Below are 23,940 nucleotides of genomic sequence, written 5' to 3'. Positions count from 1 at the left end.
GTGGAACCCGTTCCCTGTACACCTTTCCTCCTCCTTGAAAACCTGGCCTCCTCTCCAGTCTGCATCCTGACTGACCTCCACCGTTCCCAGCTGCCTGCTTTGTCTCTTCCTGTCTCGTCCTGACAGCTCAGATGCTCCCGCGTCCCTGCGGCTCAGCAGACGACAGGGAGGGACAGCATGTGCTCATCACTGCTCAAAACACCGAGAGAAAGAGAAGGAAACTCTTGAAGGAAAGGGGGAAAGAAGGCACAGAGCATGACGCGGGGCCAGAAGGGGCTGATGGAGGACAGCAGATGAGGCAGCAAGAAGCCATTCGTTCTAGAAGCAGTGAGTGTGCTGGGAGAGCTTATCTGTGCCCATGAAATGAGCCACATGGAACATGTGGAATTGGCCTCAGCACACAGGGGCGATGCCCAGCCTCACGGCTGGAGGGAGAAGACATGAGGACGGTGCAGCCCTGCCGTGTGGGCTGGGAACGCCCTGAGGACAGAGCTCTGTCCCCCTCCAGGCAGAACCTGGAAGCCAGTGGAGAGGGACCCAAGTGCCAAACCAAGACGCAATATTCTCCAGGGGCTTTTAACGGCCTCACTCACAGTTTCACTCGTTAGATGGCAAATGCCATCACTCCCCTCTGTTCTCATGCTGGTCGAGCTTATCCAGAGACTTTCCACACTACAAACGCGTTAGGACGATGGGGTTTCCAACAGAACGCATGCTCTACCTCACTCGGCAGTGACTTACAGACAAACCGAACTGTTAATTATATTATCACATATACAGCGTGTTTTTAATATGGAAATCTGTATTTCCACAGGTGAAGTGCTCAAAGTCAACGTTTCTACAAGGGAGCCACCTTGGGGGGCGTCTGGGGGGCTCCGTCAGTGAGGCGTCCACCTTCAGCTCAGGTCATGATCCCGGGGTCCTGGGATCGAGCCCCAAGTCGGGTTCCCTGCTTGGCGGGAAGCCTGCTTCTCCCTCTCCTCTGACTGCTGCTCCCCCTGCTTGTGCACGCGCACGCTCTCTCTCTCTGTGTCAAATAAATAAAATCCTTAAAAAAAAAAAAGGACCCCCCCCTTCAATGACAGTTCAGGCATTGTAGGATCTCCCAGATGCTAACATGGAGCTTCTGGCAGCACGGGGTGTGCGTGTTTCTCTATCTACTGAAACTGATTTCTCTGTCAATGTCCACCTCTATAGGTCTACTGCTCCCGTGCCTAGTTTGGGTACACGATATGCAAATGTGGCCATAAATGCTTTTCCACAGCCTCTCTCCCCCATCCCCTAAGCCAGTGGGAAGGGGGCTTCATGGGGCCCCTCTCGTACGCTGACATTGCCGCACCACTCAGGGAGACACGGCAAGCTGGTGTTTAACTCCACCAAGAAGCACAAACTCAGATGCGGGCAGGCAACGGGGGGACTGGGGACAGGCACAGCCCATGCTGATGCCCCTGTCAGCTCCTGAGCAGAGCACAGAAGAGCTCAGGTGTCCCATGACTACAAAGGCCATGGGGAGGTTCCCTTATGTGGTCCCTAAGTCCGAGTTCTGTGACATCCTGGCCAACAAGGCGGGAGCCGGGGCTGGCAGGGAAGGAGCCCAGTGCAGAGTCTGTGGGAATGAACCCGGCCACCAGGGCCATGGGGGCAGCCAGCCCAAAGGGTCAGCACCACTCAGGCAGGGGTGGGATGTGTCAGCAACACACGGGAGCCCTTAGACCGAGCCCTGGACACTGAAAGGCATCGTTTGTAGGAAACCACTGAGATACAGTGAGACCACGCAGCTCAATAAAAGAGAGAAAACAGGATTCCCGAAGTCACTGCACGGAGAGCATCCTCTGTGGAGAAGGCAGAAGGGGCCTCACCTTCCAGGTACGTTTGTAATGACGATAAATAACGAGGTCTAGAAGAGTTCCTCATTACGGAATTGAGTCTGTGAGCACCAGTGAAGGACGTCCTATTACTGGACAGAGACCAGAAATATCACTGGAGCTGCCTGGGTTTTCAGCTGGTTCCAAGGAAAGGATTGTCTCTGCTGAACACATTTTAAAAAGCAGCGTGAGCCAAAAATAAAATTGAATCTGATTACAACCCCCAAGTTGCTTGTTCAACTCTCAGGTACATGAAGAACGAGAGTGCGGGGATGGGCCAGAAGATCTGGTCTTCAGAAGGGAGAGGGAATTTCATTCTTCTACCGGGGAGACAGAGGTCGGTGGCGAAATTACTTAAAAGAGCGTTGATGAGCCCACTGACAGCAGCCTGGATGGCCAAGAGCATGTCCGTGATTAACAAGTGGGATGGGATAATTACCTTTAACTTTGAACAGTGTCACTGGAGAAACAGAAAGACCAATGGAGCAGAGGTAGTTCCTACCCTTTTAAGTAAAACTGTTCATTCATTCCTTAATTGGTAACTAGAGCTAGTCGGCATCAAGAGCCATGAGCAAGGGGCCAGGAATTAGGGTCCTGGGGCAGGAAGGGAGCATTCAGATTCAGGAGTAAGGAGGGGAGAGGGACTGGTATTTGGCAATTAACTGGGTTTCCATTTTACCCTGAGTTGAAAAGTGGGACAAATACGGGAAATCAGTTTCACTGCTTTACTTTTTTGAAGGGAGTTGAGGGGGAGAGAGAGAGAGCGTGGGAGGTGGTTTGGGAATTGAAGGTGGTTCGCTTCTAGATCTGCTGAGAGCCAGAGACGCTGGCCAAGGAGAGGTCTTAACAAGCACATGTGCAGGCGTGGAGCCCACAGACAGGGAGAGGGGTTTTGGGGCTCTGTCATGCTGGAGAGCGAATCTTGAGGGCATATAACGTCCCAGCAGGAGACATAAAATACTCTCTTGGGAAACATCGGTATTTGTGGAATGAAAGTGAATTCACTTATCAGTCAAATTTATCATCCCTTTCATGTGGGGTAACATATGATCTCTAGAAAAGAGGTGACTGGGATCACCAGGTGATAAAAACTCTAAACTTTGGAATCTCCTCTTGACTACAACACATCACATCGGAAGGTATAAAGATTGGATTTTAGGAGAAGAAATGAAAGATCGTTTTCAAGCAAGTACAAATGAGTCTGGTAATTTTTCATGCATGGTTTCAGCTTTCTGTCTGAGGTTTGCTAAAAAGAGTCTCAATTTCAAGAGTCGTTGTAAACTGATCCCTCTGCACCATCAATGTTTATAGGTAGAAGCTCCTACTTTTTACTTTTCTATTAAGCGATTGTATCTAACGGTATTGCTTGCTTTCATTCTCATTCACTTTACGTTCCAAATACTGATCAACAAAGAAAGTTAGGAGCACACGCAGCATTATTGTAAGTGTCCTTACCTAGCATCTGAATATAAACATTTCCTTGAAATTGCCACATCTGAAATTTATGAATATGCCTCATTGGCTCCTTTTAAAGGGGGAAAAAAAAACAATCAACTAACAACAAGATATCAATATTCTAGGAAACCCAAAGTTCCTTATTTACAACTTTCTGTCAGTCCACGAAGATAACAAAACCTATTAAATCCCTGAAGAAACACTGAGATTCCCTGAAGAAGAGACTGCATTTTCTCTTCCAAGCACAACCCTGAATGAGGAAACATTTATCAGGTCTCCCACAGAAATTTACACCAGAGGCAAAATTGATAGAACAACAGAGCACCAGGGGCCTGGTAGAGTTAATTTTTATTTTTCCAGGAGTCTGCCCAAGAAGTCTGCAAATACAGATGTAAATTAAACTCATTCTGTGTGGGTCAAGATATCTTTGTCAAATAACCTTTAATGGTATCCATTTGGCTTAGACCAGACAGATTTCATTGTTATGTCTGGGGATTCTGCCTGGAGAAAAGAAAGAGAAATAAATGAAAGGCTCCTTATTGATTAGTTCATCTCCTTTTTCTTTTGATTTAAAGGTTCACTTTCCAAGCTTCTTGGGCACATCGTGTCTCCCACAGGTCTCTGGGGTGAAGGCCAGTCAGCAAGCTCCAGAAGGCGTTTCTGGGGCAGGTAGAACTGGGAAATTGAACAGGCCACCATCTCCCCTGCACACGCGAAATGTAAATACGTCCGAGGGGCAAAGAGGCTTGCTGTCACCAGGGCATCACCCAGAATCCATGGCAACGTCCCTGCCTCTCAGATCTGAGTAACAGCACCAATCTCAATCAATGTATTTCCAACTTAGTTCCTCCAGCAACAGGGGTAGATCTTATTCAAGGAGGAGGGGGGAAAATCAGATGTTTTTATAGACTGGCCACAAATCAGTAACATCATTCTTCCCCCACATGGCTTCTATCAGCGACGTTTTAGTAATACGGTCCTCATAAATGTGTGAGGACATCAGGGACAGGGACACTAATGACCAAGGCCTACGTGTCTGGGATTACAGAGTGCTCCGCGGGGATGCGGTTTAGGGGACGGAGAAAGGAATCCTGGTGAAAATGATCAAAATCCACCCACAGAAAGACATATCTAAAGCACATTATATAAAGGGGCTCTACATTTTCAAACTGTCATAAAATTACATTTCAGAATATGTAGTATGGAAATTGCAGAGAATGCTTTCATTTCCTTGAGGCAAACCGTAATGGAAAGGATCGTCTAAATTCTGCAGTAAAATTCCACACACCTCTTTGCACCATTAAAATAGTAGTCATAAAACTAAATGGCAAAGAACATAATTTTTCACAAAAATTCTCTTAGATCAAGGTAGAGCTACTTAACATGAAAACAACCTGTATATTCAGTGATAAACATTAACATAAGTTAAAACATTATGTAAATGTTTTTTATTCTATTATTACAATTTTCACAGATAGAAAAATATCTCTATTTCTGCACCTTCCACTCAAGTGTTCCAAGCATGATAGCAAGAAAATACTATAATATAACTTCGGTGGTTACATTTCCCCTATCACCTGCTGAAGTGACATTAATTATGAGAAATAAAAATAAACATTCTAATGTGACTTACAAAGCTTTGCTTCAGGCACTGGGCACATTAATAAGATACAAAGATTAACAAACCTATTTTTTAACTAATGAAGGGCATTTTACCACTAACAATTTGAGTGAGTCAATTGGGCCCTTAATATGCTCGCCTAAAAATATGGCCAGTTGGTAGATGATCCCTGAAATATTTTCCGGTCGTCAATATTTGTTATCAGTGAGTTCAAAATCCTGCCAAGGAGAGTGGTACTTCTGCACAGACAGACCTTCAGCTATTGTTGGGGGACAGATGACTCATATTTGATGGAACATCTCAAGAGAATCAGACGTCACATGATTTCTTGCCCAACACGTGACCTTCAGAACAAGTTCATGAGGTTCACAATATATTCTCCTGAATTGCAAACTTTATGCATGTGGTCACTGAAGGTCAGTGTCCCCCTCAACGTCCTGGTGAGAGAGTCCCCTGTAGAGCTTCCCTGCCGTACCCTGAGGAGTCTATGACTGTAGACAACAAACGCTTGAAGAATTTCACACACAACACGGTAGAGATGGGGAAATATGTGGTCCTCGGAAGGGAAAGTGAAATACGGTATTGTGACCTATTACCCTGTGGTGGGTTCAGTAGTGTACCCTCAAATTCCATGTCCACCCAGAACCACAGAATGTGACCTAATTTGGAAATAAGATCTTTCAAGGATGTCATGATATGAGTAAGATGAGGTTGTAGGGGAGAGGGAGGGTCTGAAATTCAATGGGATGTCTTCCAAGAAGAGGAGGGGACAGAGAGCTGTGAAGACAGAAGCAGAGTTCGGGAGCCGTGACTACAAGCCAAGCTACGCGGACGGCTGGCAACCACCGAAAGCTGGGGGAGAAGCTTGGGACAGAGTTTTCTCAGACTCCGCTCAACGAGCCAACCCTGCTGACACCTGATTTGGGATTCTGGCCTCTGGAAATGCGGGGATAAATTTCTGCTGTTTCCAGCCGCACGGCATTTGGAACCTCATTAAGTCACCCCCAGGAGACTCGTGCTAGCTGTGCCGTCTTTGACAAACCACTGAACTTCCTGAAGGCTGACTGGACTGCAACACTGACACTGCAGCATTTATATACGAGGCCTCAGAAAGCACTTTGTGAACCGGAAAAGGCCACGCCAGCGTCAGACACCCCTACCGATGAGGGAAGGGAGAGATCAGTGAGGTGTGGATTAGGCCAAGAAGCTACTCCTAAGATGGCCAAGGTCTGGAAAGACAGGAAAATGGTATTTCAGGTGAAGAAAACCAATAGAGGTGGAGAAATGTCGGGGTCCCTTTCGAACGAATCAAAAGTGGTAACGAAATTCCATAATGTTATGAGTTAAATCCACTCTCATCTCTTCTGATCTGCGAATGCTGACCCAATGGACACGTGTATTACTTCTGGAGGGTTGTGACTACAAACAGCTGGCCCAGAACAAGAGAAATTTGTTCTTTCACAGTTCTGGAGGCCAGAACTCAGACATTGGGCATATCTTTACACACCCGGAGGCTCTAGGGGACATTCCTTCCTGCCTTTTCTAGCTCCTGGGGGCCCTGGAGCACCCTGCCCCGTGGCTGCATCTCTCCTGTCCCTGCCTCCTTGCTTGTGTGGTCTCCCTTTCTCTCGCAAATCTCCCTCTGCATCCTTCTCAGAAGGGTACTTGCCCTTGGATTTAGAGTACTCCCTGATCATCCAGGGTGATCTCCTCATCTCGAGATCCTGGGCTTCATTACGTAAGCAAAGACCCCTTTCCACAGAAGGTTCCATTCTGAGGGCCTAGGGGTGAGCACGTGGCCACACCTTTTTTGGGGGCCACCATTCAGCCCACTGCAACATTTAAGGGTTTGGGGAGAGAACGAGGCTGAAATATAGACACATGATCTCAGGCAAGAACAGTATCACCAACTCGATTTGTATAAACCAGGCCAGTCTTCCAGGACACTCATCGGATCCAAAAAGCATCACTTTATGTCAAAACAAACGATTGCAATAAACAATTTTCAAACACAGACCTTATGAGCAGACAATGAGGTCAGATAGGCAAGCATCATATATTTTGTAACCATTACTGTGACCTGTATTTTCATTAATTTCATTTTCATTACTTCTGATCGCTTTCGTGTCTCCTAATCTATTCCCTTTGCTCACATTAAAATATAGGACCTTCAAAGTACTGTTTCCTATTAGAGTCAGCTCAGAACCACCTTGATGGAAATTCAGATTTCCTGGGAGCCAATGTCTTTTTCCAAATCATAATTCTTCTTTCTTTCAAGATTCTTAATTTTAAAAGCCAATAAAATTAGACATACTTCTGGATTTAATGCGTATCCATCACTTAAATCACCCCTGGAAGTTTGAGAGCAATTCCTAAAACAGCTAATCCATATATGATTTAAAATTTGCTAAAACAGGGCGCCTGGGTGGCTCAGTGGGTTAAAGCCTCTGCCTTCGGCTCAGGTCATGGTCCCAGGGTCCTGGGATCGAGGCCCGCATCGGGCTCTCTGCTTGGCAGGGAGCCTGCTTCCTCCTCTCTCTCTGACTGCCTCTCTGCCTACTTGTGATCTCTCTCTCTGTCAAATAAAAAAAAAAAAAAATCTAAAAAAAAAAAAAAATTTGCTAAAACAAATAACAACAACCAAAACCCCCTCAGCCTTCTTTAGTTCACGTCCATGCTCATTAATGAGACCCTGTTAATATTTCATGCACAGTCTCTCCCCATTTACTTTAAAATATTTCTGTAATGGAGATTGGAAAATACACCAGGCTCCTATGAGTAATGAAAAATTCAAATGTGTTTAGGAAAGATCTTCAGCTATAATTCAAATAATGTTGCTTAAACATTTCTAAAAGGACCTAGGAGCCTCTGCTCCAAACCAGATTTAGAAGCACGGCGGGGTCTCGTAGTCAGAGAAGAACAGTCCCTCCTGGGGGGGCTGGAGATCAGTATCATCACCGGCCACCGTGGTCAGCCTTCCCAGGAGAGGGGAGTTTTCCCTCACAAAACCAGGTAACCCCATCACAGAAGAGCCGGGGTGACCTGAGCAACACTCCAGCCCATCCGTCTGGCCAGAGAAGGGGATGCAAAGCAACCCAGGAACCCAAGAGCCACTGAGCTTCTTCCCTGGGACCAGCTTTATCACCAAAGAGCCCCGCAGGAACGCTCATACGACGGTCCAGGAGATTGTGCGTGCTGTTGCTAAACCAACTGGCTCTCTGCTATGTGTCTTGGTTTATAAAATGCAGAATATGCTGCTCTCCTTGAAAATGCAGTAGTAGCTCAAGATTAAATATATGTAGCTACATCTCATGATTAGAAAGGCATATGGCTTGACATATTGCCACAAATTACATATAATCTATACTGTAACATGTGAATGAGCCCTTCGGGAGTCCTTGGGCTAAGACTCATTAGCAGATCTCAGGAAAATGAAAGATTTTTCTAAAACCACAAAATTGACTCCAATTATGGAAAATCCTGCTTAAAACATAAAGGCACTTTTAGAGAAAAATTCCTAATTCCATGGGACTTGGCTCTGTGGCAGCTAATCAATGGATGGGCTCTACTCTGCTTTCCTGCTACCAGAGCTGCAGGAAATAATTGTATTTATTCACACTGTTCACTGTTCTTCCCCAAATTAAACAACAACAACAACAACAACAGAAAAACAACAAAAACTGAAATGGAAATTCTATTAAGTGGCTGTGGAATAATTTTTAGAAGCAAACAGAAAATAATTAACAAACAAAACATTATTCCAAAGCTTGGTCCCATTCTATTTAATGCAATTAGCATTTATTGAACAACCTGACACGTCTTCGAGATTTGATAAAAAACGGACTTGTGAGGTGGGTCAGGTAGAGATGGTCTGAAGACAGCTTCCACGAAACTTAAAGGAAAATAGGGAAGTAGTTTTCTAAAATCACTACTTATGTCTTACTGTAATATTTCAACTAAATCCCATGAATTCATAACTGCTCAATATAAGGAAAATATAGATTAAAATGTGAATATAGGACTAGAAGGTTGGCTACATTATAAAAAATTTTAAAGGTTAAATCTCTCCTATATAAAAGGTAGTGAGTAAGTTAATAAAACGTGAGGAGTGTGTGTATGTGTGTGTGTGTATGTGTGTGTGTGTGTGTAAAATCTCACACTGAGGCCCTCTCCACAGCGATTCACGGCTCAGCCCATCCCACGGCGCCATGATACCACAGCATCTCCCCAGGATGCTCCTGGCCCACCTGTTCCATTCAGGTGTATCTCCTGCGGACCCCCTTCCTCCTTCTTTTCTCTTGGTTTTCATGATTCTCTCTCCTACTCCGTTTCTCCATCCTCTCCACACTCTTCGTGAGGGAATAATCAAGACACACATTTCTGCAAATATGCCTGTTTCTAAAAACAACCAACCCCTTTTATTTGTCATGTCCTATTGAAGTTTCTATTAAAAATCTCAAAATCAAAACATCTACACTGAGTATCTTTCCTTCCAAACTGCCTCTTCTCCAGGATTCCTCTTGTGGTTGGCGCTGGCACCATCCATCCATGGTAGGGAGACAGACTCCTGTCATTTCAAGCTGCGGCTCCTTCTCTCCTTGGGACATGCAGTCTGTCAGCACGGCAGCCTCGTCTCGAGAACACCACCTCTGCCATCTTTTGCTATGGTCCAAAGGGTTCTCTTTTGCGTGTTCCCAGAGCCCCCTTCCACTTTCCCCCAATCCATCCTCTACTGTGTCCTCTGTTTTCCTTACTTCATCCCCCGCACTGCCTGAAAATACGTGGGGAGTTCACTCCGTTAAGAGGACAAAGTCCTGACTAGTCCATGTATATTTATTCATGCTTTGGTCCAAAAAGCTTTTTTTAAGACTTATCTCCAGCCAATCTCTAGAGACTTAACTGTACTTCTTGTACCATTTCCCAAATACAGGGTGGGTGGACATGGCAGAAGGGCCCACGGCGCTCTCAGGAACAGCCGCCTTCTTGCACCGCACACATCAGAAGGTGGGAACATTCCCAGGACTCCTTGCAGCTAGCGTCTGATGGCTCTTCAGCTTCCACCCGTCTGGCACTCCTGCTCAGGATCCTGAAGGTAGGCGTGGGGGAGCTTCTGCTGCGTCTCCTGCATGTCTCATAAGCATGTCATGAAGACGCCTTGACTTCTCTGGCAATGGAGACCTCCCGGCCTGGTCACTGGCTCACTGACCTCTCCATGCTGACGACCGGGGAGGGGCACATTCCTGGTGTCAGCGGTGGGTGACAGGAACTGAGAGTCACTGCCTGGAGCAGCAGCTTCTCCATCTGACTGGAAGCTTCCGGATCAAAGACAAGGCCACAGGTATGTTGGAAGCCCCATCATGTGGTGTGCTTTTGAGTCATTCCTCAATGTTCAACATAGGGTCTCCTGGAAAGTATTTCCCTATACCAAATTATTTTCCACCTGAACAACTAAAGTGGATTCTGTCCCAAGCAATGGAGCCCTGGGGGTTGGCGATGCCATTCAGACGTCCACATTTCCACCAGAATGCACCTTCATTTCATCCTTCCTGAGCTCTAGCTCATCTCCAGAGGCCTCGGCCACACCCGACCTCTTTCAGAAAATGTTTCTACACTTTCTTTGGGAGCCAAAGATGATTACTTCGTTCTCCAGGCAATGCAGAACTTTGTTAATATTACCTATGTTACTATAAGCAAATTATATCATAACTATTTGTTAATTTGCCTTTTCCTTATTTGTCGACAGTGAGGTACTTAAGGACAAGGAATATGGCTTCTTCATCTTTGCTTCTCTAATGCTCAGACTTTGGCATCTAGTAGAGTCTCAGTGAACATGGACTAAAATGATCTGGAATACGTGGACTGGAGGCTTTGCCCTCTGATAGGTAACTGCTGCTAAGGGCCAAGGGGGGGAACCAAGGGGCCACAAATTCAAAGGTGGAAGGTGGTAACCACAGATGGGCCTGGATGGAAGGTAAGTGGAATGTGGATTCCAGCATCAAAAGATGGCGACAATGGGACCTTGTGAAGAAGAGGAGGGTATTTCAAGCTTGATTAGGAGGAGTGGAAGCCCAGAGGGTGTGGGTTTTGCCCCGGGGGTGGGGTTGTGGCACAGAAGTCATGGTTAAAATGACTGGCATCAGCTCTGCAAACCTGGGATATTAGCTGGGCCTAAGGGGTGTGAGGTTTTTATAGACAGTTAAGAGGATGTCCTTGAAGGTGTTTAAGGAAGAGGCACATTTTATTAAGCTGTTTAGGGAACTGAGGGTGAAGAGTAGCTCTCTTTACTCAGGTTGCCATGCTCTAAGAAAAATAATTTAATACTAAAAACTACACTGAAGACAAGTCAAGTCAGAAGACCAATACCTCTTTGGCTAATGAAGGGATCCCAAAGTTCAGAGCAGAGCTGTCTCTGTTAAAGCCAAGGCCCTCTTGCTCACATGATGTTATAATCTGGGGAACGTTATGGAAGGATCTGACCACCTGCTTCATCACCCATATTCTGAAGATGCAAAGTCCTTCTCAGGTTGAAATAAAAGAGCTCAGGAAAGTAAAATGGTGTGGGTTCTTCACCCAACTTCTATTCATTGAAATAATCAACTCTAAAATATCTAAAACTTGAAAGCTTATCCTGAAGAGGTGTGGTCGCTCAGCGTACATGCTACACCACGTTGCTTGTTCAACTTACCCTTCCTGCGTAGTGCATGGTGGTGAAGGCTGTGCCCTGGTCTTTGAGCGCCATGTTCCCATTCCCATCCTTCATGGGTGAATAGACTGCATTTGTGTTTGACGATTCAAGGAGACTTTGTAGCTTTTTGGGAAGATTTGGTTCCATTGACCAAATCATCTGACTTTCTTCATCCAATAAAGAGAGAAATCCAGATGGTTTCTGAAAATCAAGAAGAGATAGTATTTTTTCTTCCATTACTCAGTTTGATGGTTTTGTTATTATTGTACATGTATGTTCATTTATATTTTCACTATCTTCATATAAGCCCTCAAAAAATGAATTAGTCTACTTTTAATACACATCTATGTTTGCTCACTACTGTATCCCGAACACCTACCAAAACTCTGATGTAATGTAGGCCCAAAAATATCAGTTGATTAATAATTGATAATGAGTAAATAAATTAAAGAGTGTGTTTTAATGTCATTCAAACGCTGGAGTTATTAAAAAGTATATTCTCATCTCAAAAAGAAAAATGGAATTTCCAACTAAAGGAGAAGTGTAATTTTTCTTGACCTCTAACCCATATCAAACTCTTTATATGACGGGTCAAGTAACTTCTCCGAAAACAGAACTTACAATCATGTTGAGTCATAAGAATTGCAGAAAGACCCTACTGAGCAGGAAGTAGAAGTGACTATAATATTCCAATATTAGGAAATAGAAGAAATACAGTTGGAACCTATCACTTATAAAATCCAAATTGGAAGTCGGATAGTTTATAGCTGTCAAGCACAGAAGCTAAAGTCATATATAAGCAACCACTTAAAATTAATCTCACGTGAAGGAAAACACGGCTTGAAAGAACTTCTCAGATTGCCCTGACAGTTTACTCCCCGCACACAGAACACCACGGCACCCACTCGGTTTACACGCCAGGTGAATAACGTTGACCCACTGCTATTTATCTTTTCTTCCCTAGGAAAGTTCTTCTGTTGACATGTCAAATCCACCTTTAAAAATCAGGTAATTTATGTTATTTATTTACCTCATTCTGTCATATAGCTGAATTCTTTGCATCAACCCAGTGTGCTTTTGGAAGTGTGAATACCATAAAATAATTCTTCTCAGGAAGTGAAGAGACATATTGACCCCTCTAGCGACTCAGTTTGCATTTTGACCCAAGGTCACCAAACCCACCACCACAGGCCTTTCATCTTATTCATTTGGCCAGTAGAAAGTTGTCTGTTTGTGACTAAAATACTTCAGTTGTTTTAGGCCTTTCGGGGTTTCCTGCTCATGGTAAAGAAAATGCAAAGACTAGATACAGTTGTCTCAGGGCTGTAAATGTTGAGATCCTTCCAATGCCACCCGTAGAGAAGAAAGGTTGAAAATGGTGGCCAGGGGAAGGACTTATGCCTGGTGGGGGCTCACGTACCAGGGGGAGCCCTTTGGGAGACATTTGGCATCTGAAGGAGCATCTTTGGAGTGAGCAGGCAGCCTTCCTGGGAAGGAAGGAGAAGATGGGTGGATAAAGGGGGAAGGAGCATGAGGAAGGAACTGGGTAGGCCGGTAAGAATCAAGTTGACCCACCTCAGCAAATGACCTCGGTCCCTAACAACTCCAGAGACTTGTGTTACCATCACAGAAATGTATCTGATAAGGGGATGTGGAGAAGGAAGTCCACTGGATGGTATATTCTCAGATAACAAAGGACACTATAAAGAGCCAGACGTAAAAAACCAAAGCGTAGGTACCCACAGTGGATGGAGAGAGGCCCTAAAAGAAAATTCAGTGAGGAGCTGGAAGAGGGCTGGTCTTGCCTGGGAAGTGTTGAAAGAACAGATTTTTCATTTCAGTGTGTAGCAACCTATTTGCTGAAGAGTAAGCTGTTGATAGGTAAGATCAGCAGTAGCTCCTTTACCCATGCCTTTGAGCATCAGGCCATGACACTCCTCCAGATACTGTTACACTTACTCCCTTCACACACACACACACACACACACACACACGGGCACACACAGACATGCAGTGGAAGGATGAATGGGCTGGTTAAGGACATTGCAAATACATCCATGTTTTGGGGGCTGATAGACCTCTTTGGAGGCTCAAATTTAGAGCTTTAATGGGTGTTTCAGTAACTCAAAGTCAAGACCCTAAGTAGTATAAAGGAAGGGATCACTTCCAAAATAGCCAACCTGTTCTACTCCAAAAGCAAGATGATGTTTTCCAAGGATAAGATGGTCAGAAACCAACAAGATATTTTTTTTTAAAAACACTGTAATTTGTATTGTCTCCAAAAGTTTTTAAATTTGTATGTATTATGTTTTCTGGATGTTTGATATAAAAACACAGAAGAATGGTAGTAATGAAACTTAAAGACTTGGAAACTTGCTGACCTGTCTGAAGAAGAAAATAGAACATGGAGAAGTCATAAAAAATGGCGTCCAATTCCTTCAGAAGTGAGGGTTTAGGAGAGACTGTTCTACAAAATGTATGCCATTTCACCTTGACAGCAGAAAGCACTGAGGACCAACAGGGTAACAAAGTTCACTAGACACATGGAGAGTCAGGTAAGAATCTAGATCCACGCCCTCCATTCATGGACATAAGACTAATACATATTTGTTGAAATATGAATTAATGGCTTTAGCAAAAATCACAGATGTTTGTGAGCAATAGTGGATTATGGGTATGAGGAAGGAAACGGTATGCTTCCTTTGTATTATAGGGTATGCCTGTCTGGTATACAGACTTGCAGATTTGTACATAAATACTCAAGCTTCACCCTATACTTGGTACATCTTTTCATTTTTATGGGTATCAAAGAGAAGCAGCAGTGAGAAACACCCACTCTTATTTCCAACTCATTCTGATGAGGGTCCTCCTATTGAGATAATCATGACTCCATGCTGAAATCTCAAGGATGGCCATGGAAGAGAGAGGAAGAACATCATGGGCATCGAAGAGATAGAAAGAATGTCATGGCCATCAAAGACAGAGAAAGAACTTCATGGCCATCAAAGACATAGAACATCATGACCATCAAAGACATAGAAAGAACATCATGGCCATTGAATACATAGAACATCAGCCATCAAAGACATAAAAAGAACATCATTTGGCTGGCCAGTGGCTAGCAGTCAAAGATACAGCAGCCAGTGAGAATGAGGGCAGCAGGTTTCTGAGGTTTCCCATACACAGTTCACTACATACTGCTATTGGTTTGAAGACATTTTCAAACCTTGTATAAAGAAGTTATATACCATGTGTGTCATGATGAGGGATGGTTTTCTGGAGGAATATGGCTTCTTCTGTCATTAAAATAAAGAAGGTTGACAAGTTTGTAAAAAGAACAAGATTATTTCACGTACTTGGTAAAGGTATAAAGTAAATTTACAAATCTACATTTATAGAAATAAAGGGTAGAAAATTACAGCCTATGTTCTCCAGTGGCTGAAAGGCATCAGTTTTAAACAATGTTCAAGTGTTTTAGAGATAGTATCGATATATGTATATCATGTCTTTCTACATTAGTACAGAGGGATTGCTGTTTGTGTGGCAGATTTTTGTTTTTATGATAGAGATATGAGGCAAAGTTTTTTGCATTATAAGGTAGAAATAAAAAAAAGGTAAGGATTGACACTGGCAGAGGTCCTAATATTGTACATACACAAACATATTTTTCTGCCAATGTTTTTCCATATTTCAATTTACAAACTTCAGAGATAAATTAAAAAGATCTTGTTGAATTTGTTCTATGAGCTTGTTAGTCTTAGTATTGTTTTATAAAATATTAATTTTGTACACTGAGCATTTGTAACTGTGCTGAAGGGGGAGTTTTATTGACATAACCAATGTTGAATGTTTTTATAACAAAATGATCTGATATTTCTAGTCCCTTCCAATGAATTGATGATTCTTCAAATGCCCCTGTAGGAAAAGGGTAATTTGTGCTCCCAAATTGATTCTGAAAAAAATAAATTTCTGAAAAAATTAATACAGTGAAGTCTCAGATATAAAGCCATCTCACAATGAAGGCCCCTTGAAAGAAAATTCTTTGTCTCCAGTATATTTAAATCCTGTAAAGTATCTAATTATATTATATGAATACCTGGAAAAAAAAATCCAAAACTCCAGTCTGGTTCCCAGGAGAATAAGCTGTTTCCATGGTAACTCCCTCTTGTACACATTCTGTTTGCTCGTGCAGAAAAAGCACTTCATTGATGTAGTGGTGCATCTTCTCATTGGTCATGTTGACACAAAGCTATTGCAGGGGAGAAAGAAAAACAATTCACAAGGTAATTATGGCCATGCAGATCCACTCGTTCTATGACCATTTCAGATGGGCGACATATTGACTCAAGAATGTTCCACACCAATTAGTCTATTGAGATACAGCACTACAGTATTGCTTGAGAAGTCAAAGAGAAGAGTTTCACCTGATACTGTTGACTTCATTTGGTCTGATTATTCAACTTAAAGTGAGTATGTTAAAAACAAGAAGTATAATTACAACATTAACTCACAAAGTTGGGGTTTAAAATATAGTTGAGTAAAAAACATTTCCAAAAGGAAATTATATCTGGGCTTTGTCAACAACTGAGGATAAAGGGTGGGTTTACCATGAAAGCCCAGGGACAAAAGAAACGTGTACTGCCACCTCACTTGTGTTATATATCCATGATGGCAAGAAAATGTGGGTTTCTTTCAGAAACAATAACTGCTGTAAGAATTCTGTTATAGAAATTTTTTTATCAGAAAATTTTTTATATTCCTCCAACTGTCAACTTTTTTCTTCCCATCCGGAAACAAATATGTTATTTCTTAATCTTAAAAATTATCTTTAAATACTAAAAATCAATAAAATACCCCAAATCTAACAAAAATGAAGTCTTACTTCCTCTGTAGGCTACCCTCTTGCTTTGTTGCTCTTTTTTCCAACAAGAAAACCTCAAAGGAGTTGTCTTTCCCTACCATCTCAAATTATTCTCCTCTCCACTGTTGAAGCCGCTCCAATAAGCTTTTGCTCCCTCCTCCAGTGTTTCCACAAGAATCACTTTGGTGGGAGTCACCAATGACATATGCGTTCCTAAACCCAGTGTTCAACTCTTGGTGTTCATTTTCCCTGACCTCCCTGCACTATCTCATGGTGATTCCTCTGCTTTCCTGGAAAGCTGCCTCCACTGTCTTCCAGGACACCATGTGCTTGTGGCCTCCTGCCTCACAGGCCTCTCCACCTACACCCACATCCTTCATGAGCTCATTCTGTCTCCCAGACCATGTGTAAGCGAGTCACTATATTACACCAGGTAAAATCCATGGTAAAACCTCCAAAGGTGAAAACTGACAAATCGCTTAGAACTATTTAGAATTCAGTAACTTACTGAAAATAGTTAAAGATGAACCATTTATATAAATCAAAATAACGGATAAAAAGCTTTTCAAAGAAATCCAGATCACACCTGCAAAGGAAATAATATCTAGGATTATGTGTAATATGAAAGTGTTATAGTTAGACAATGAAAATGCCAAAGATTTTGTAAATCACATGGACTGAAATAGTCACTGAAGAAAAGAGGGACCACCCTAGGTTTCTCTTCTGCATGTATCCAAATTCTTCTCCACGTCTGGTGTCCTTAAAACACCTGTTAAGTGGGAGCTCTTCCTAGATATTCCTGTCCTTCTACTGGGGGCTCGTGGTTTCTCTCTTGGGCATATAAGAGCACCCCTTATGTTCCAGCTTCCAATCAGCAGGCCAAGCCACTTTTGTAAATGACCAACACCAGGAATGCCTCAGTTCTCCATAGAGGTGCTGCTGCCTGCACATTAAGGGTGGGGCTGTTCATGATTGAAGAACGTGTGCAATGAAAGAAAGAGCCATTTTCTCATAGATCCAGCTATGTGGGGGGATGGGAGTTGATGGGATTCTACAGAAAGGAAGTCTCAGAGGGAGATGTTTCAGGGAAGAAAGAAACTTATCAGTGCAGGGCACTGGCCAGCACACAGAGTTTGTCCTGAGATCGATGGTGTAATGTCAGTTTCCATTCTTTACTTCTTACCAGGACCAGAGTTGTGTGAGTAGACACATCTCAAATGTCTTCAGAAAAGGTGACATAGTGACAGGACTGTGGGCATGTGGCTACCTTGATCAAAGCATGACTGGAGAGCTGAAAAGGTAGAGGCTCAGATGACCCAATCCAGTCAAGTTATTTCAATGATGCATGTACATAGATACTTTGTTATTAATGCAATAGATGGAGAATACTTGATAGAGAAGTATGCCGAATGACATGCTTAAATAATAACCATATTCAAAATAAGATCTGAATACCCTATCTGGACAAAGAAATACAAAAGCAATTCTTATTAGCTCCAGATCAGAAAATGATGGTCTGGGACTATTGCCCTATCTCCCATAGTTGGTTTTGTATTTCTGACTTCACAGTTTAAAAAAAAAAAAAGTTTTTGTAAATCTGGTGATAAAACAAATGTCTTAAGACTGAAAAAGCTTTCCTATTGCATTCCATTGCAAAATAAGATCTAAGTTAACCCTAAAATAAGAACTCTGCCACATTGCTGCTGTCTTGGAAATTAACTCTAAAACCTAAAGAACTAGAGACAATTCATTTAAACTTATAATCATTCTTCACCTCATCTCCATCCTCCTGCTACCCCAGCCACAGTCGCTGGGATTTCTTGAATTTTCCTTCTTCTATCCAATTCGGCCAGCAGTTGATAGAATGTCTCCTCTCTGCCTCTTGACAACCAGAATTCATGAGATAGAGGCGAAATTGGAAGTTCTGTGTATTTAAACTAAAAGTTTCTTAGATAAACCTTCACTTTCACTCGTGAATTCTCTGAATATAAAAATATTACGACCCCAGTCACTTCAGGTGACAATACATTTGTGGGACATTTATCTTGCCTGCTGGTTGTTATGGCAAAGCAACCTGAATATGGACACAGACCGGTAAGGTCGGCACATGACGGCCGGCAAACAAAGAGATGGAACTCACTATTTAAATATCATACAAAAAGCTATTTCCTTTCTCGCAACTGTTACAGCCTAGCTTCACATTCATCCGCTTGCTTTGTTCTGTCAAAACTAAGTGAGACTGGCTGACCAAGATCCCTGCTTTTCTTACTCTCCAGAGTATAAATTTCCAGAAGTGATTCTGGAAAGACAAACCCTTTCCCCAAAACAGTGTCAACTCTGTTCATAGGAGCAGCCCCACCAGGAAAGTAACACATTTACTTGTGGCTCTCATTTAATCATAAACAAAAAACAGAAATGTCTGAAAATTGTTGTTGGGGAAGAAAAATGGAAATGTTAAAAATTATTTCACTTTGTTTAAAAAAATCGTATTTTGAGATGGTCCCCCAATCTACCCAATTGTTACACTCCTTTAATACCTAAGTAATTTTGTTACCAAAGAAGAATTAATGCTACAAAAGACTGTTAAAATTTGGGGTGAAATATTTATGGTAAATGAACAGAAAATGAATTACTCCATTATGGAATGAAACTGCTGGAAAATACTCTCTTTAATTATATGATATACACAACTGTCATTTTTCAAAAATTTTGATGTTAAAAATACATTAAATCATTTAAGAAAACATAAATACGTTCTATATGTCAGCAGTCCGAGCTTCTACAGAAGAAATAGGTTTTAAAGTGGTTATGGAGAGTGCACCTAAATGGAATGTATTTTAGGAAATGGATTGCGCAGGAGATAAAGGTGGGAGCCATGAAAAATAAGGAGATGTCTGATACTCTGTAATGTCTGATATGTTGCTGTCGGTTACTATGTTACAGTCTAATGAAGCATTCCAAAATGAGAATATCCGTGGCTGATTCTCTAGTATACAAGAAATACCCGAATCACAGAGCATAGATCTCTCCCCTCAGTTTGAGAGTCTCTCATTGAAGGCACTTAGATGTGGATGTCCCAAACACACCCAACAGAATTTTCTTACCATTTCGTGTTCACGATAGATGGCAGGTCTGTTGTTGCAAAAATTACTTTCCATGACAACCTGTCCGCATCCCCTCGCCCTTGAGCATCTCATAGCTGAGAATCTCCCTATACCCGTGGCTGGTCTGAGCAATTTAGGCTTTTTTATAATACAGACAGACAATTCAATTGTTACTGTTTAATATTTTATTGAACTGAGTCTTGGCTTTGCTGAACGGATCCACTGTTTCAGGGGAAATGGAGGCACCAAGTGGGAATGTGGTCAAAGCCACAGCAAAATTAGAAAGAGCTGGAGAGGGGCGCCTGGGTGGCTCAGTGGGTTAAGCCGCTGCCTTCGGCTCGGGTCATGATCTCGGGTCCTGGGTTCGAGCCCCACATCGGGCTTTCTGCTCAGCAGGGAGCCTGCTTCCTCCTCTCTCTGCCTGCCTCTCTGCCTACTTGTGATTTCTCTCTGTCAAATAAATAAATAAAATCTTTAAAAAAAAAAAAAAAAGAAAGAAAGAGCTGGAGTGTGTCAGAGTACATCTTTTCTCCACCCTGTCCTTTTTTCCCCTAGGAAGGCCTAAAGTAATCTGCCAAACTTTGGCTAACAGGAAATGGATCTGGCCTGTGCTTCTGGATACAATTCGATTTCTTACTCTCCTGGTCAAGATGATTTGTAAAACATCCAGCTTCTCTACTAAGCCTTGACATTTTACACTGCAACACTGGATGGCATTTTGTGACATCAGGTGATCAGAACCGTGTATTGTACATCATGTTCTTTGTATTTGGAGAGGGGGAGGAAAGAAGTCATTTATTAAAATCCCAGGGAAAATTCCAGCTTGGTGGGTAAAACTGAGTAGGCTGGGGAGTGGTTTTTGACTCGCAGCCTTTGTTACACTGGTGCTGTCTGAGACTGAAATGTTTCTAACAGAGAAGACCAATGCTGGGTGGGAAAGGAAATCAATGGGAGCATATACAGTTCAAAGTAGAACGGTTTCCAAATTCATGTTGAAGTAACGTGTACATTACAATTTTCTATGAAAACAGTTTGCCTTTCCCTATTCTATATTGTTTACAGCACCCACTGTTTGACCCTAAGTCAAAATCTACAAAGGGCACTGCAGCATGAACTTTGAAACTGCCAGTAAACGTGGCTAATATGAAAACATCAGGGTATGTCAGATACCTAGCTGACAATGGGGGAAAAAATGGATCCCATCAAGAAAACGATGGCCCCACTCCTGGCCAGAACCTACTTATTCCTGATACGGCTTCACTGCTGTGTTGCAGGTGCATATGTGGGTGTGTATTAAACGCAACGAGAAAATGATACAGGGAGACATGTTTCCAGGCAAATTAGTTTACATATCTAGAAGCATCGATCTGCATTGAAAACTGAGAATATGATTGACTTCACTGCAAAGCAACCATTTTTACTTTTTGACATCGTCCATCAGAATCCTAACCAGGTGGCACTGAATCTCTGGGTATTCCTCCGAGCAGCCTGGATGCAAGAGAAGGTGAGGATTCACAGATGAAAATGAGACAGTACTAAGTACTGCTTAATTAGCACGCACCCTTCTCTGATGCAAATACATGCCTCGTACATTAAGTGCCGTTGCTAACTGGTTTAATAATAAAAATGATGCACCCCTTGGAAACCCTCTTTAGTAACAGAACATTATTGCTTATCCAGATGGTCTATCATTTGTATTAATGACAAACTTAATTTCTTGAGTAAATTTTCACCAACTGTTCTCCCTTTATTTTATTACTCAGTGAAATATCTCTGAAGCAAAAATATAATAGAGCATGACATTTACATCACAGAATTAAAGTAGGAGGTTAATGAAAGCCGACTCCAGGTGAAGGCAGAACCCCAGGCGTTAGACAGCGATTGCCTTGGAGCTCTTACAGAATGCTGATGTCTCAGCCTGACCCCAAACCAATCAAGCCAGAGTGAGGCCCAGACACTGATACAGTTTAAAAGCTTTCCAAGTGATTTTAATATGTAGACATGGTGAGCACACCAAAGCATAGCACAGAGCATACACAATCCATTAGCTGATTCGTTTCTCAATGAACACTGATATGTATATTTAACGCACTAATGGAATATTGTTAGATTGTGCAGGAATGATGTCAGATTTCAGACAGTCTGTATTTTCTGCATGTGTTTAGCAGAACATTAATTCAATGAGATCTCAGTTGATACTGCCTAAAAAAACGAATAAACAAACAAACAAACAAAAAACCCATACTAAATCAGAAACCCACTGGAGAAACACTGAAGTGAGGTAAGTTAATGGACTTCTCTGCAGGACTTCTCAGGGCCTTTCCTGTGCTGACAATCCTGTGAATCTCCACCTTACTTTTTCAAAGCATGCCTCGGGGCTCGCCAGATTGCTCTATGTTCTTTCCCCAACAAATCAATCATTCCCAATTTTGACACATTATCTATAAAACAGCAGGTGCAGGGGCTGGTGAGGGAATGGCACCTCTCTGATTTGTTTCAGCTTTTAAATCCTCTAATTTATTTTGCCTTCTTTGAATGTCCTGTTATGGCAGAGGCGTTTCTTCTCCCCATCCTTGTTTGGGGAGGCTTATTTACTTTCTCTTAGCACCGTCTGTCTCGACCTGATAGAGGGACCAGGGTTCCTCTGCCAGCACTCCGATGTCATGTACAAGTAGAGGCTTAGGGCACCACGTAGACCCTGCGCCAGGCCTCTTCCCCCGCCCCAGGAGCCTCGGTCAGCAGGTAGCCACCGAGCGCCCACCCACGCCAGCCCCCCTGCTGCTGCTTTGGTGTCTTCCCCGGATTTGTTTGGTTTCCACCCTTTCTCGTCTCTCTGACCTTCCCCTTCTCTTTGGTGGACTTTTTCCTAAACAAACCGCATGTCCTTGTAAACTTCCTTACAAACATCCTCTGGGTTCCCTTCGAAATTTCAAAATCAAACTGCAGAACAGGTTTTAAGCAAATAATAGTTCTATCACAGGCATAACAACATTGTTTCTGTTCAGGGGCACCTGGGTGGGTCCTCCAGCGAAGCGGCCGGCCCTTGGTTTCAGGTCATGAGCTCAGGGGCGTGGGATCGTCCCCCAGTTGGGCTCGGCCCTCCGCTGCCCGCAAGGAGTCTGTTTAAGATTGTTTCCCTCCCTCTGCTCATCCTCCTGCTAACACTCACAATAAATAAATAAATCTTTAAAAAAGAATTGTTTTTATTCAGGCAAAAACCACTTTCTCATCTGCGAAGAGAGAGAGTTTGACTTCTTCGTTGCCAATTTGGATCCCTTTTATTTCTCTTTGTTGTCTGATTGCTGTTGCTAGGACTTCTAATACTATGTTGAACAAGAGTGGTGAGAGTGGGCATCCTTGTCGTGTTCCTGATCTCAATGGGAAGGCTGAAAGCTTTTTCCCATTAAGGATATTTGCTGTAGGTCTTTCATAGATAGATTTTATGAAGTTCAGGAATGTTCCCTCTATCCCTATACTTTGAAGCGTTTTAATCAGGAATGGATGCTGGATTTTGTCAAATGCTTTTTCTGCATCAATTGAGAGGACCATGTGGTTCTTCTCTCTTCTCTTATTAATTTGTTCTATCACATTGATTGATTTGCAAATGTTGAACCATCCTTGTAGCCCAGGAATGAATCCCACCTGGTCATGGTGGATAATCTTTTTAATGTGCTGTTGGATCCTGTTTGCTAGGATCTTGTTGAGAATCTTAGCATCCATATTTATCAGTGATATTGGTCTGAAATTCTCCTTTTTGGTAGGGTCTTTGCCTGGTTTGGGGATCAGGGTAATGCTGGCTTCACAGAAAGAGTCTGGAAGTTTTCCTTCTGCTTCAATTTTTTGAAACAGCTTCAGGAGAATAGATGTTATTTCTTCTTTGAAAGTTTGGTAGAATTCCCCAGGGAACCCATCAGGACCTGGGCTCTTGTTTTTTGGGAGGTTTTTGATCACTGCTTCAATCTCGACCCCCAAACTACTAGAACTCATATAGCAATTCAGTAACGTGGCAGGATACAAAGTCAATGTACAGAAATCAGTGGCTTTCTTATACACTAACAATGAAAATACAGAAAGGGAAATTAGAGAATCAATTCCATTTACTATAGCACCAAGAACCATAAGATACCTGGGAATAAACCTAACCAAAGAGGTAAAGGATCTGTACTCGAGGAACTACAGAACACTCATGAAAGAAATTGAAGAAGACACAAAAAGATGGAAGACCATTCCATGCTCTTGGATCAGAAGAATAAACATTGTTAAAATGTGTATACTGCCTAAAGCAATCTATACTTTTAATGCCATTCTGTATTTTTCAAAGAGCTGGAGCAAATAATCCAGAAATTTAT

General features: G+C 42.6%; 1 protein-coding gene across 1 annotated transcript in view; it reads right to left on the bottom strand.

The window, feature by feature from the left end:
• The window catches only part of MYO16 (myosin XVI), a 438,349-nt gene that overhangs the window by 146,789 nt on the left and 267,620 nt on the right, over positions 1–23,940 (bottom strand). Inside the window, 2 exon segments of the mRNA XM_047720392.1 lie at positions 11,627–11,827; positions 15,723–15,875. Of these exon segments, the coding sequence (XP_047576348.1) occupies positions 11,627–11,827; positions 15,723–15,875 (354 nt within the window).

This window comes from Lutra lutra, chromosome 3 (genome assembly GCF_902655055.1).
Source record: "Lutra lutra chromosome 3, mLutLut1.2, whole genome shotgun sequence".
Lineage (NCBI taxonomy): Eukaryota > Metazoa > Chordata > Mammalia > Carnivora > Mustelidae > Lutra > Lutra lutra.
This window is presented reverse-complemented; position numbering and strand designations above follow the sequence as displayed.